At 36.6% G+C, this 14,553-nt stretch overlaps 2 protein-coding genes across 2 annotated transcripts; both read left to right on the top strand.

Annotated features, from left to right (window-relative positions):
* Positions 1 to 465: 465 nt before the first annotated feature.
* Positions 466 to 6,037, top strand: ifng1 (interferon gamma 1). The gene is made up of 8 exons (XM_059510473.1): positions 466 to 732; positions 987 to 1,049; positions 1,139 to 1,348; positions 1,484 to 1,570; positions 4,095 to 4,343; positions 4,746 to 4,823; positions 5,003 to 5,206; positions 5,717 to 6,037. The coding sequence occupies exons 1-8, from the start codon at positions 586 to 588 to the stop codon at positions 5,861 to 5,863; spliced, it is 1,185 nt and encodes a 394-aa protein (XP_059366456.1). The 5' UTR covers positions 466 to 585; the 3' UTR covers positions 5,864 to 6,037.
* Positions 6,038 to 10,089: 4,052 nt separating this feature from the next.
* LOC132106269 (uncharacterized) lies at positions 10,090 to 12,364 on the top strand. Its single transcript, XM_059511904.1, has 6 exons — positions 10,090 to 10,533; positions 10,795 to 10,857; positions 11,345 to 11,500; positions 11,831 to 11,893; positions 11,998 to 12,072; positions 12,163 to 12,364. The coding sequence occupies exons 1-6, from the start codon at positions 10,375 to 10,377 to the stop codon at positions 12,283 to 12,285; spliced, it is 639 nt and encodes a 212-aa protein (XP_059367887.1). The 5' UTR covers positions 10,090 to 10,374; the 3' UTR covers positions 12,286 to 12,364.
* The last annotated feature ends 2,189 nt before the right edge of the window (positions 12,365 to 14,553 follow it).

The raw sequence follows: 14,553 nt of genomic DNA, 5'->3' as shown, positions 1-14,553 counted from the left end.
AAAACGCTTGTGGTAAAAATGCATATGCAGACATATGCAATTACAGACATGCATGCAAACAATGCATATTAATGCACATTGATGGCAGATGGCAGTTAGATATTTAATTGGCAGATACGAAGGTTGGCAGATATAAAACCAGTTGATACCACTGATGGCAAGTTTCATTTTCACACAAATAATATCTGATAAAGATCCAAGTTTCAGTTCGGTAATGACTAATGGCGTGCGCATGTCGACAAGCCCTCAACCCAGACATGATTGTCCGAAAGCAGATTGCAACCTTGGCTATTTTCAAAAGGCCACTGTGTCCAGTCATATGAACCCTTTATAACCGTTCAAGTTACTCCTTGGTTATGGAGAGCATTACATCTCTGATTTAAAGGAAACCTTTATAGAAAAGTAGCCCACGGAAACCCCAAAACCTCCACTTCCTCCTTCATACTGTTGCTCTTTTTAGGTTGTGCACCTATATAAACCCCCGGCCCCTTTCCGCTCATCAACACTCACCTGCTGACTAGCATCAGGTCACAACGTTGCGCTTAAAGTCGCCAGATTAATAGCACTGAAACACAAACCCAAAGAATGGATTCTTGGCTCAACATGGTGCTGCTGTGTGGACTTCTGTTGATAGCATCTCTTCAGACAACCAAAGCGTTCAGATTTCCACGGTCCAAAAGCAACAAGATCCAAATGCTGAATACAAATATCCACAATCTGCAAGCGCATTATGTAAGTGATGTCTACTGTCATGAACTTCTGGAGCTGGTTTTAAAGCGACTTTGTGTAGGCAAGATGAATCACTTTAGATGCAACTCATATCTGTATTTTAGCTAATATTATCAAGCAGATCAGGTCATTCAGAAACCACATCTATTGCATATTGAAATTTGTGACAGTTCGATCTTAGAATAGGGGTAAAAATTCACAAGCAACGTAACATAATTTATTCACAGTGGTTGCTGTTTTGTGCCCACCTTCTTTAGAATACAGGAGGCCCAGAGTGGTTTGGAAAGTCTGTTTTTGTATCTCATCTGGATCAGCTGAATGTAAGTTTGTACTGTGCAAAAGTGCTAAAATGTGAAAATGCAATTTAATGTTTTTTTAATGTTATGCTAATGATACTTGTTTCTCCTAGTCCAAGCCTTCCTGCACTTGTCAGGCACTGTTGCTTGAAAGAATGCTGAAAATCTATGAAGACATTTTCCAAGACATGTTGAATAAGTCTGAGGAGAAAGAAGTGAAAGAAAATCTAAAATATGTTATGACTGAGGTGAACAAGCTGAAACACAAGTACAGTGTAGAACATAAAGTATTGAGAGAGCTTCAGGACATTCACTCAGTCAAGGTAAAAATAAATAGAACAACAGTCTACATTTTCAGTTGCTGAATTGCTGTTTTAAAGAAGTTACCATAAAGACAAAGTCTGGTTTTGATATAAAGTATGATATGATATCTGATACATATGTTTGTTTTCTTAAAGGTGAAAAATGGAACAGTCCAAGGAGGGGCATTAAATGACTTTCTTATGGTGTTTAATCGGGCCTACACAGAAAAGCATCATCACAGGGTACAATGAGAAGATTCAAAAGTCCTGTCTAACATGTTGTAAACTAGTGCTTTGCTGTTGTATTAGCCTATTTATTTAAATTATATGGATATTGTTATTTATTTTTTATTTTGTAATATACTCTACTGTACCATAACACAAAATAACTTAACTTAAAATCTAATTTATTCTTATCACAAGTGTGTTTGCATCAATTACAGTGCACTGAAACGGTGAATTTTGGTTTTTAACTGTGGATTGGCTTGAAATATTTTGTGAGCTTCAATGGCTGAATGGATGAAATAAAACAAATTTTGCATTCATTTACGTTTTGGTTTGTTCAATTAAAAAAACTTCACGATACACACACAAACCCATACAAACTGCATGATATTTGGGCAGACTTTCAGCTGATTTGCAGTCTAGAGGAGTTGATGCTAGAAAGCCAGAGTCAGTCTGCAGATATGGCCAGTTGGAGTTCAGAGAAAACTGCTGAGAAAAATGTATGATGTGCACAGACTGGATATTTTGAGCCAATTTTAGAACAGATACTTTCATTTGTCATTTGTCAACTATACATGGCACATTTTTGGGTGTCAAAGTCTGGTAATATGTGATCAGAGACCTTAAGTGTAAGATGCCCAGTCTGAAAGCATATGATGTTGGATGTTTCAGATTTCTAAAGTCATGTGTATTCCAGCTTTAAATATTTAACACATTAAAGAGGGAATGTCATACAAACAAGCACTAAAATTTTGAAGAAAAATGTAATTGATTGTATGAACTGGAAAAATGACTAAGCATCCCTGTAGCTTAAACATTAGAGCATGGCACTAGTAACACAAAGGTCATGGGGTTAAATCCCAGGGAATGCATGAACCAGTAAAGTAACGCAATGTATGTTGCTTTATGTAACACCCCCCTCAAGTTTGCAAAATAACAATGGCAATGACAAATGTTCTATATATTACCCCATATTGAATATCTGGTTATTTAGTAATGGGAAACTTGGATATTACTTCAGACTCTTGCTGCATCTTAAGTCTTAATGGAACATTTTGGATGATAAGCCACTTACTTATTCTGGATTGCTATAAACCATCCAATTTCCCAGTGCAATTAATTATCTTTCTGGTTTATGCATACAAAGCTGATTGTCTATATTTGGCAAAATATGGGTCTTTAAGCTGGTGAATAATGTAAATGAAACTGTACGAAAATTACAAGTAAGCGGTTCATAGAAGGAATATCCTTTTTGGTTTCTACGTAGTCTGTATGATGTATAATGAGGAGTCTGGGGTAACACCTCATGCAACCACAATCGCGGAAAATCAACCACGCCGATAACACAACTGGAAAATGCGACATACCTCCAACACTTAGGTCTGGAGTTTCTGAGTTAAAGCCGATAGGAACTGAATTCATACCTTTCCAGCTTTTAATTACGTAAACATGTAAATGTGGGATTTTCTATCATTGACATTTTCGGTCTAACCATACCAACCAAATGTTTGGAGGATCTTAATCATGACAAAAAAGCAAGCAAATTAATTATCTGAAGACAAGCTTTTTTATTATTATTTCTGATGGCCTTCATCTATTAATACCTAGATGCAGTATCACCTCAAGTGACCTAATAGGAAAACTAACTTTCCCTCCATGAAACTGTACATGTCTAACACTACTCATCACTTTTGAGTGTCTTCCTTTCATTCTCTTTCTCTGTCACTCTCTCTCTTTCTCTGCATGCAGTGCTGAGTAGATGAAGTGTTAAAACCTCAAACGCTGTTTTCCCCTTCTGATGAGCAACAGCACAACTACATTTTTCTGACATCAGTCAAAAGGTCCTTTTTCTACATAATCTATTTTTTTTAGCTCAATGTGTGATTCTGAGGAACTTCTAGTGAATGTGTTTCACCTACATGTACCTTTGTTAGTTTTTCCACCAACTACATCTAGAAGGCAAACTACAAAAAGGTCAAGGTTAATTACTCTTGTACTAATCACCACAAGCTTTGTTCAATTAAACAAAAAAAAAAAACATAAACATAAACATAAACTTATGATCTCTTAGATGCTGTGTGGACAGTTTATTACATATCAATGCACATAGAAGCTGAAAAAGAAAAAAGTTGAACAAGTGGGTATAAGGTCAAAAGCTGCTAAATGTGATACAAGGTCATTATTCGAAACCCTAGGATAAGAAAATAAAAAAAAACTACTTCCTTCTCAAATGGGAGCCATTGATGCATGAGCATAATTGGAGTGGCCACACGTGCATCTTCAGGCCCATGAGTCCCGAACCCCTTTCTTAATCACCAAAAAGATTCCCAACCACAAACCCACTAACAGCCCCGCCCAGTGGCATCCACGGGATTCCAGGCGAGAAGATGCGTGGTGGGCTCCATAGCGTTAAGCAGTATCATTGTGCATTGTGATTTAAAGGAAACTTCGGCTGTAAAAGCCACACAACTTCACACCTTCGTAGCTCTCGTCGCTGTCACACAACTATAAATACCCCATTCACTCAAACACATGCATTCAGACTATTGTCAGGACACGAGTAGAGTCGGGTGTTCTGAGACAGCTTAAAAAGTCAACTTCGGCTTTTAAAAGAAAGGACTACAAGTCAAACTTCAGCGAGAGACTTATACTAACAAGGACTATGACTGCGCAACACATGATGGCCCTTTTCTGGGGAGTATGCTTGTTGATTTTAGGACAGATGACATACGGCGAGGCCAGCGTCCCTGAGAACCTGGACAAGAGCATCGACGAGCTTAAAGTGCACTATGTAAGTAGATCCCTTCGGATTTCAAAGGTATGTCTTATCGCAGACAGGAAGTGAAATAAAGAGTCCAAAAAGTTGATTGATAGAAATAGGCGTGGTGTACCATTTCATGATACCATTCATGAGGCACGCAAACCAATCCAGATCTTTTTGGAAAAGCAGGCATTACATACTAGTCAACTTTTACAGCAATTGGATGTTTGAGAGACAGTATAATACAAAACAGGAAGTATAGTCTACCATCCATACAGACTTAAACTGACTTTTCTTACTGGAAGATGTCTGGTCTGTAGATCTAGTGTGCTAATAATACTAAACACATTCGTCTGATTAAATGAGAAAATATAAGAGTTCGAAATGATGTCTGAAGTCTATCAAAATAAATGACCTTTTCATTTCTTCCAGATAAAAGATGACAGTGAGCTACACAATGCACATCCTGTCTTCCTACGTTTCCTAAAAGACATAAAGGGGACTCTTGAGGTAAATAACCTTCTCTGCACAATCATCTGGTATTAACAATTTTGTGGTCTAAAACAACTAAAATACCTAGTCTAGTCATTCTAAGCCAAATGAAATATTGTTTTGATACATCCTACATGGCATATCCTGTGTTGAATGTACATTAGGATCATTTGTTTTGTTTTGTTTTTTTGTTGCAGGAACCTGAGCAGAATCTTTTGATGAGCATCATAATGGATACATACAGTAGGATATTCACTCGCATGCAGAAGGATAGTAAGGACAAAGCTACAAAAGAAAGACTGGCACATGTTCAAGAGCATTTGAAAAAACTGCAAGAAAACTACTTCCCAGGCAAAAGTGCAGAGCTCAAGACGTATGCAGAAACCCTTTGGTCGATCAAGGTGAGACAACAGTTTCATGTCCTGTGAAACCAAACTTGACACAAGCAGCACTGAACATCATAGAGTAACAAATAAGGAGGCCCAAAAGCATGCTTCCAATGGCCAGTGAACTGAAAACATGTACTGGCTCTAAATAATTTGTGCTGGCTACAAAGCAATAAATATATATATATATATATATATATATATATATATATATGTGCATGAAATTTTGCATTGCTCCTGAACATTATCATTCACATTTTGTTAGAACTGATATTGCTCTACAGTTTGACTGTAGCTTTGGTTATAAGGCCGCCTTTGGTAACCACACGAAAGGAGTTTTACTTCTAGAAGGTAATCAAGGTTTCTGTGGGCCTGGCTTTTTGAAAGTCATTTTTCCCTCACGATGCATGCTAGATACGAAAACTAAAAAATGTTCAAGAAAAAGTAGAAATTGTCCAGTCGAAATACAAAAATGCTATGACATTGTATAGACATATTAACTGATTAAATGCTTTGCAATTGCAGGAAGATGACCCAGTCGTCCAGCACAAAGCATTGTTTGAGCTGAAGCGTGTCTACAGAGAAGCAACACAGCTGAGAAACCTGAAGAACAAAGAGCGCAGGAGACGACAAACCAAAATCACAAGAAGCAAAAGTCTTAATAAATCTTGATCAACATTTAAAAGAATGGTGGAATATCAATGTTATTTATTCTATTTATGACGTTTACTGTACGTATACACATTGTGTACAACAGATGTTTGTTGAAATTTACATTATTTATTTGTTCTTATTTATTTAAAAAAGCACTGTAAACCTCTTGCTAGTAACATAGCAAAATTTGTAAAGTCTGTGACTGAATAAAATCTTTTTAAATAATGTTTGTGCTGATGTGACTTTATAAGATGCCAGTCTTTTGCTATCTCTACATGTTACAACATGTCTCTCAGAGAATATGACACAGATGTGTCCCATCTTCCCCTAGCATTTGAAACTCTTGATGTAGCCCACACACTGGATGTAGTTTCATAACAAGGTTTCGGGAGAAGCACGTCAGATACTTAGCATAATTAGCACAGGTGGAGCCACTTAAGATGATCAACCTTAGGGTATAAATACAGCTGAATTAGCCTACCTGTCTCCATTGACGGTTTATCAGCATCCCCCCTCCTCCCCATCTCCTCCACTAGAGTTCATTTTACACTTTTATATTATACGGGGGGGGGGGGTACTCTAGGTTCGGGCCATTCCCGAGCTCGGAGCCCCTTCCCCGGACAGCACGCCAAATATGCATTATAATACTTCAGCTAATTATATGTAAGTGTGAACCCGTGAAATGTCTCATAAAATGCCATCAAATCCTTTGCTATTTTATATATCTTTAAAAGACTGTCAAGTGACCCAACTGTGAAATATAAAACTGCTTATACAATCGTAAACAATCCTCATGGGAATTCCACGCAAGAAAGAAAAATGTAATTGAACAGGTTTGGCCTTATCTGGCAATGAAGGTGAGGGTAGCCTATCACAACACAATACAGCAACTACACACAAATTAGCTCATATAAAGTTTCACTTTGACTTCCTCAAAAAAAGTGAAGTTGGAAATTTATACTTATTGTTTGACTGCCAGGAAAAATGTGGCCCTATCAAGTCGAGGAGGGTGGAGAAGCTTTTTACTAACACTCTTCAGGCTAACATTTAGCATGCAGTGATTTAATAAAAAAAAAAAAGCATTGTGAATTTCCTTGCTGCTCCAAACTGGTTTATACTCGTTTGTTCTGATTTGGTGCTGATCTAAATGCAGTCTACTGGCAAAACATGTGAAGCTCATGGACCAGCATGATCTTTTTGTGGAAGCTGATTGATCGGTCTTATTATGCCCATTGGGAATAATAGCATCACATGCAGGGGACCAGCAGCAACTGTGTGAGAAGAGAAATGATGATGCAAGTGTTATTTCTCAGCAATTGCAATTCAACTGCAGAAGATGCATTAACCACAAACCAGCAAAATAGAGAAAGACAGTACACATAACCTGCTTATGCTTGAACAGCATCCATGCATCCTGCTGGCAACAGGATTTGCAAAGATTCTTGAATCTTTAGAAAACCTTATAGATCTAAGAATGAGTATTTTTTTTCTTTGCCTTTTGCTTTAAGAGTCATGAAACTAGACATGCCAGCTCTTGCCACAGTTTCGAAAAAGATGCAAAGAGCACCGTCTGCGGTCCAGCCAGCTTTACTTTGCTTTAATGGGGTTAACAGTACTAAAGGTTCTCACAGATTCGCAAAACAACAGGCACTACTATATTACAATTTCATTTCCCTTCTTTTAATTTAATTAAATAAATCCGGAACCATTTGCATTTGTACTCTCGAATAACTATGAAGCAGTACAAAGCACTCTGAAGAGTGTGTTGCAGCATTAATGACAGACTTTTTAATTTAAAGACAGACAGTTTCTTTCTCCAATAAACCACTGTTTAATAAAAAAGAAGTTACATTTTTTTTGTTTTTTCACCATGGTGTACTGAAAACGTATTGAACCGTGACTTAAAAGTCATATTGAACCATGACTTTTTCTGTGAACTGTTTTATGTATATACATACTATTTGTGTGATGTTGATTAAAAATATAAGTGGTATGACCTGTTCATACTCTTACAGTAAGAACAGATCATTGTAATGCAATGTCAGAGCCGTAATTTTGTGGGCATCGGTCCAACATGGGGGAAAAAAAGACAAGGAAGTTATCATGTCTATATAGAGCAATTCTGTTTTGAATGTACACTGGAAAGCAAACATTCCTAATCTATTTATGTTGTTTTCGGAAGCTGAATTATATTAGAAATAAACCCAGACATTCATTTACTGGCACTGGTGTTAAACGACACAAACATAATTTGACCTCGTGCATGGTGCTCATGTCCACTGTAGACAGGGTGTGAACATAAACCTACAAACTTACCAGTAGAAATTTTTTTTTGTATTGAAATGAAATGTTGCACAGAAATAATAGAAAGTCTGTTGCCGTATGTCGCACGGTGAAGAAGCTATGCAACCTTTGTATTTTAGCACAAGGCAAACAAACATGTGCAACCCTTGCTTCTGTCAATCAGTTCAGCAGTTGCAGGGTCTGTTTTGGAAAAGTAGAAGTAGAGAGAAAAAATTAGAAATAGAAGTTTCTATGATCCTATAAAAATGAATTCATCTGAATTTTATGGCTTTTAGTCTATGTTTTAGCTCATGCATATGTTGGATGTACTCCTAAACGTCAGCTAAATTCAGTTTTAGTCAGTTTAAATACACATTTACCACAAAGCAATATCGATGAGTCATCCTGCTCTACACATCCTGCATTTTTGTCCAATCAAATGGTAGAAGGAGAATGTCCCACCCTCTAATACCACATGCATCTGACTAGCAAGTAGCAAATCATGTTGACTGGGATGTAACTAAACCCAGGGTGTCTTATGTTATAATTAATGTATGCTTTTTATATAGCCCAATATAGCTTCATTTTATATTTTATATAGCTTTCCTTTTTAAACATCTCAGACTGCTTCCTGTTTACACTGACCTATATTTCTAAGAAACAATGTAAAGGGTGAGGTGAGGTGATGAAGTGAGGATAAGAGCAAGCACTACGTATGAATCTGGAAATCCCCCCTTACTCCTCCCCAAATCTATTCCCCCTTTGTTTTTTTTTTTCATTTAATGCTGACCACATGACAACAGATGCTGGAAATTCCTTGGGCGTGGGGATTGCACAGGTGCACATCTTACTTTGTGTTGTTGTATGGAAATTTATTTGTAAGGGTCAACAAACACATAATCAAAGGTATAGATGGAATTTGCTGTGTAAAATGAGAGTATTTAACTTATAAATACATAAAGAGGAGATCTGTCAATGATTCATTTGGTCAAGAAGATTTGATCAATTTGTCTACTAACAAGTGAACATACTTGCATCTCAGTAGAATTGTTGGCATTTCCATTGAATATCATTTTCAATGCATTTCAATAGAATATGTGGTGGACTTGCTGGTGATTTTTTATTTTTACATTTTTGTATAGACCAGCTGATGTCTTTGTCTTGCTAGGTCACTTAACTTAAAATTATTCACATTTAACCTTGATTTTTCATTTAGTTCTTCTACATTATATCTCATATTTCATCTCAAGCTTTTTTTTTATATATGTTGTGAAACGGCACGATTGAGGGAAGTCTTAAATTGTGAACATTTTAATGTCATCCCATAAATGATTACATCACTGTAAGTTCTGTAAAAACATAATATTTTATGATGAATTTCATATGCTGAAAGCAGGTTTGGAACAATGGTAAAATACTAAATGGATAAATGAGACATAAAAGGCATTGTACTATATAAAAGTAAATAAAGGCATGATAAAGAATAGTTTCTGACAGATTTAACTGAAAAAGGAGAAGAAAAAGTTTGCATCTCTTTAAATAAAATCTACTCCTTGTTAATAAAAGTCCCTTAACATGATAAACTAATATAGACTGTCACATTTGAAGCTACTTGGCCTACATTTCAAAATCCCCTCAGTTTCCATTAGTGACCCATTATCACCTTATCTGCTGATCAATCATCTAGTTTCCATTTGATCACTCGTCTAGCCTTAGTCTAGTTTTAAATCCGCAAATACAACATTTCTTACTATCTTTTGTACAAATATAATTCATAATGCCATTTGTGTTGCCCTTAATGAACTTTCCTTGACCAAGACTGTGGTTTGCGTAGAAATTCAAAATCTAGGACATCCTAGAGCCGCATAAATGTCATGACCTCATTATAGAGTTGTAATACAATTTTGTGGTGACTTTCTTTTAGTTAAGCTCCCTCCAGTAGCATGAAGCAGACAGAAAACTTTGCATTCTGCAGTGGCAATCTGAGCCTAGACACGATCCCCATTGGATACACCAGCCAAACTGGATTAAATTGCAGTTCAGGAGTCTGACATCTTCACCTGTCTTGATCTCAACTGGAAAGTCATAAACAAAGAGAAAGGACTTTGCTGACGTCACCAGGAAACTAGAATAAATACAAAGGTGAGGACCAGAGTGAAGGCAAAAAGAAGGAAGAACGGAATGAAGCAGGAGTATCAGCAGGACCTGCATTTACGTACATTCGTTTAGTCACTCTAGAACTGAGTATGGCCAGTGCTTTGCATTACTGCTTTCTGATCCTGATTTTCGGCATTCCAATGCACGAATGTACGGCGGTACTCCTAAATGGCAACTGTGTACCTCTGGAACCCTGTTTTGACCTGAATGTGATGGCTAATATGGCCGAGCGTGTCAGCAAAGATGTGGTGAGTATTCTGATCCTACTATCAGCATTGTGTTAGAACTCGAATCACCTATTACTCACATACATGCACTTGTTACAAAACTAATCCATACAAAGTAAGGTTGCTATGCCTGTGGGAATAATCTTTCACTACAACAGAGGGCTGCAATTAGATAGGAAACATCAGGTGTTCATGTGCAGAATCAGTTTACTTGCATGCTTTTAAAAATGCCCTGGAGACTTTGAATATTTAAATGGGTGACGGTTTGAATTATCCTCTCAGATAGCTGCGGATGGTGAGAAGATCCTCTTGAAGCACAGTTCCTTTGACAAAATTCGGAAAAAGGTAAGATGCATTGTCCGATTTCATGTTACAAGTTATCGCATTATCATATAATATCAGCTATTCATTAGTGCATAAAGCTAGTTACTCCGGTTACTGCATTACAAAATCCAGTGCATTTGAAAGTAATATGAATGTAATGAATGTTATGAGGCGGGGCTCAGTGAGCTCTTATATGGCATAGCCAGGTAATTGGGCATGGACCAACCCATAAAAGAAGCCCAACCCATAAAAACAACGTCTTGGGCCTCGCTAATTCTAGCACCAACTTAAGAAAATCTATTTAAAAAATATTATTTCTTTGTGAAATGTCATGTATTTCAGACTTGACTCTCAGAAAAAAGTTACTACTCTATCCACATGCATGCCTGCATGTCTCAGTACAGAAATATGTTAAACATGTGTACATGTGTACATTTTTTAATGATGCACTACCATGTCATCTATATTTGGCTTCAGGTTTCACACATTAACTGTTTCTATTCATCAGAAAAATCTTCACAGCTGTGTCCTGCAGAAGATCATTAATCTATTTCAGAATGTTCTGGAAAAGACAAAGAAGAACGACGTCCATAACAACAAAGAATTAAACCATCATCTTGAGCTTATACACATTATGGATCAACTCAGACACTGTGTGTATAAGGTCAGCACATTCCATTTTCAGAACAAATATCATAAACTTTGAAAATACAAAACTGGAAAGACCAGATCTTTTACACAACGTATCTTCCATGTTTAGCATGTTTATCCTCCAAGTTTAGCTAGACAAGCACTAACAAAATCCAGATCATGCTGGTTTTTATAGCAAAATGCTGCCTTGTATGTTAACAATATAGCAAGATTTTCACTTAAACAGGACCCAGAATGTTCGATTGGTTTCTTAACTAAATGCCATTTCTTAAGCTTAGGTTGTTTTCTTAGGCTGCTTAAAAAACAACTGACCAAATTCTTTACTACCACTTATTTGTTTCAGACAAAAAATAGATGTACGAAACTATACGAGATGTCTGACATAACCACAACTTCCTCTCCAATGGTAAATATTCCTCAACATAATTCCAGTATAAATTAAATATGAATAAATAATTGTAAATTTTACTCTGAAGCAATTAAAACATTCATATATGTACTTTCATCTAGATTTCGGAGAAAAACATGAACCCAAATCAGCTTGCTGTCTTACAGCTACAAAAACTGAAGTCTGCCAGTAAGAGGGTAAGAATACATTTTTTTAACTATTGAAAAACTGATTAAACCTGTTTTTGTATGTTTCTCATTAACTCTTTAACTTCATTGGTCTCACAGCTCAATGATGTGCATATCCAGGAGTCGGTTATGGATGAGCTGAAAACCCTCCATTTCTACATGGAGGGAAAAGGCTTCCGAAAAAATACACAAATGACTGAGGAGAAGCATGGCGTTTCATGAATTCTGGCCTACAATGTGTTATGTCAGTTTTCTGCCTGATCACTTTAAGACGTGCCAATAAAAAGCTATCTCTTCTGAATGAGACCAATCTTATTTTCCAGACCTTTTGTTTCTAATAAGGTCTTTTGGCTGTTCGTGCTTTTTATGCAAATTTCTTTTTTGCTTTTTTAAGCAATGAGTATTTAAACAGTATATGCATATTGCTAATGTACTTTCGGTGAAAGATTGAGTTTACTGCAGTAAACGCAGATGAGAAAATAGACAAGATATAGTTAATTTTGTCCATGTAAACATGAAATACATGTTATTCTTTGATTTCTATTGCATTCATTTGTCTGCTCAGTAAAACCTTTTATATGTGGCACTGTGTGTTTGCTTAAGTGTGTTTGTATATGCAAAAAACATTGTCTGAAGTCCATCATTTAGAAGTGTCGAAAATTTGTCTGCTTTTTTTTTTTTTTTGCGCAAGGCATTGCTAATATTCTTTAGGAAATTCTCAAGTTGATGGATTACATTAATTCTCATAAACATCTATTTTTTCTTTTTCTACCAGACTTTAGAGCTATTTATGTCTTTATTTACCTACATATCTCATCTCTGTACTAACAACTACACTAACTACATAATTCTGCTGTAAGGCCACCAGCAGTGCAGTTTATTTATGTGCATGAGTGAGATGCAGGCATTCATAAATCTACTGCATGATAAACGCGAACAATCTACGTGAGACGCAACAGAGCACTGCATATTGATGATGAGATCAGCATTTCTCTAAACCCCCAAACCATATTTAATCTTCCTTTTTTCTAATTTAGTTTGTGCCTGTTTTGAGGATGAGTGCACGTAGTGCAATCTGCATGCTGGCAGAAATTAACATATAGAGTTTCACAGGATGCACAACTTCTGATATCTACATACAAAAAATATTTGCATTTAAGAGCTGATGTATCATTGCTGCTGAGCTTCAAAAAAACCTTGCATGATCTTGATGATATCTCATTTCAATAATGCTGAAAAACAGCCAGAGATATGCTTGAAACAGCAGCGCCCACAGCGGAAACTGTGGCGAGGTGAAAGAAATCGTGAATATAAAGAAAAGAAAGATAGTGAATGAATGAAGGCCCTTTTGAAACTTTAGTCATCTTCTAGGACTGAAAAGATTATTAAACACATGTCATTACATTTCTACTTCATGCATAAGTGCAACAGCTCTGCCTCGTCGCATAAAGTGATGTCACTGAGAAACCCCCAGTCTCCCATCACTTCTGGTAAGTGGCTGCGGCAACTTACGATAAGCAGAGCAGAGTTGACCACAGACTCAGCTTTCTACTGAAGGGTGGTGTACAACACAAACAGAGAGAGAGAGAGAGAGAGAGAGATGAGACAGAGGTCTAGGGAAGATGCACAGCTACAGCTTGAAGAATTCTATGATAATCAGTTAAGGTACTTTTTGCAGAAAAACGTCACTTGTTGGCTTCTTGAAAGTGTCAAATAAAAAGAAATTAAATAAAACCTGCTAGTGAGACCATGTTTCTATTTCATATAATTGTTGGATCTCCTTTCACCTGTTGCAGCTCCTGTTACTTCAGGGTAAATACTTCTTCTACATGACCTGATCATCAACCCTTTGAAAACAAGAGCACTATACTGTCAGCAAATTATTTGTCATTAGATGTTCAAGTTGATAATAAAAGTATATCTATTTATATGTGTGCATGCAAGTGGGTGTTTGTCAGCACTTTCGTTCTCACTCAGGTCCTGCTCTGCATACAAAATGCACCGTGAGCATCTCTGAACCAAACGTTAATGACATCAGCTTTTAGAAGCTTCTCCCATGAACAGTTAAAGCTTATGTGGAATCAGCAATGAGGTAGATGGAAAATATCAACAAAATATTTAGTAAAATCAAAGTTCCAGGTAGTTTTAAAAATGCTAATTAGTTAGCACTTTCCAAGAAAAGGATATGCTTTGTATCTGATTACTTTCGCTAAAGCAAATACTTTGTAGCGAGAAATATTGGGTTTGTTAGATACACTATTACTTCAGAGGTGTTGGCCTTCTAGACTATATCTAACAATTAAAATGATATGTTGACAATATAATTAAATGAAAATCTACAGTATCTAAAGGAAAGGCAATTACAGCAGTATATACAGTTATGATCTGTGAAAGATGAGAGAGAATGGATCAGGTCGGAAAAAAGTCACGACTGTAGTTACCTAGATCATGAACTTTTGAAGCTCATGCTTGTCATGGTTCTCCTCACCG

Source organism: Carassius carassius, chromosome 26 (genome assembly GCF_963082965.1).
Source record: "Carassius carassius chromosome 26, fCarCar2.1, whole genome shotgun sequence".
Taxonomy (NCBI): Eukaryota; Metazoa; Chordata; class Actinopteri; order Cypriniformes; family Cyprinidae; genus Carassius; species Carassius carassius.
This window is presented reverse-complemented; position numbering and strand designations above follow the sequence as displayed.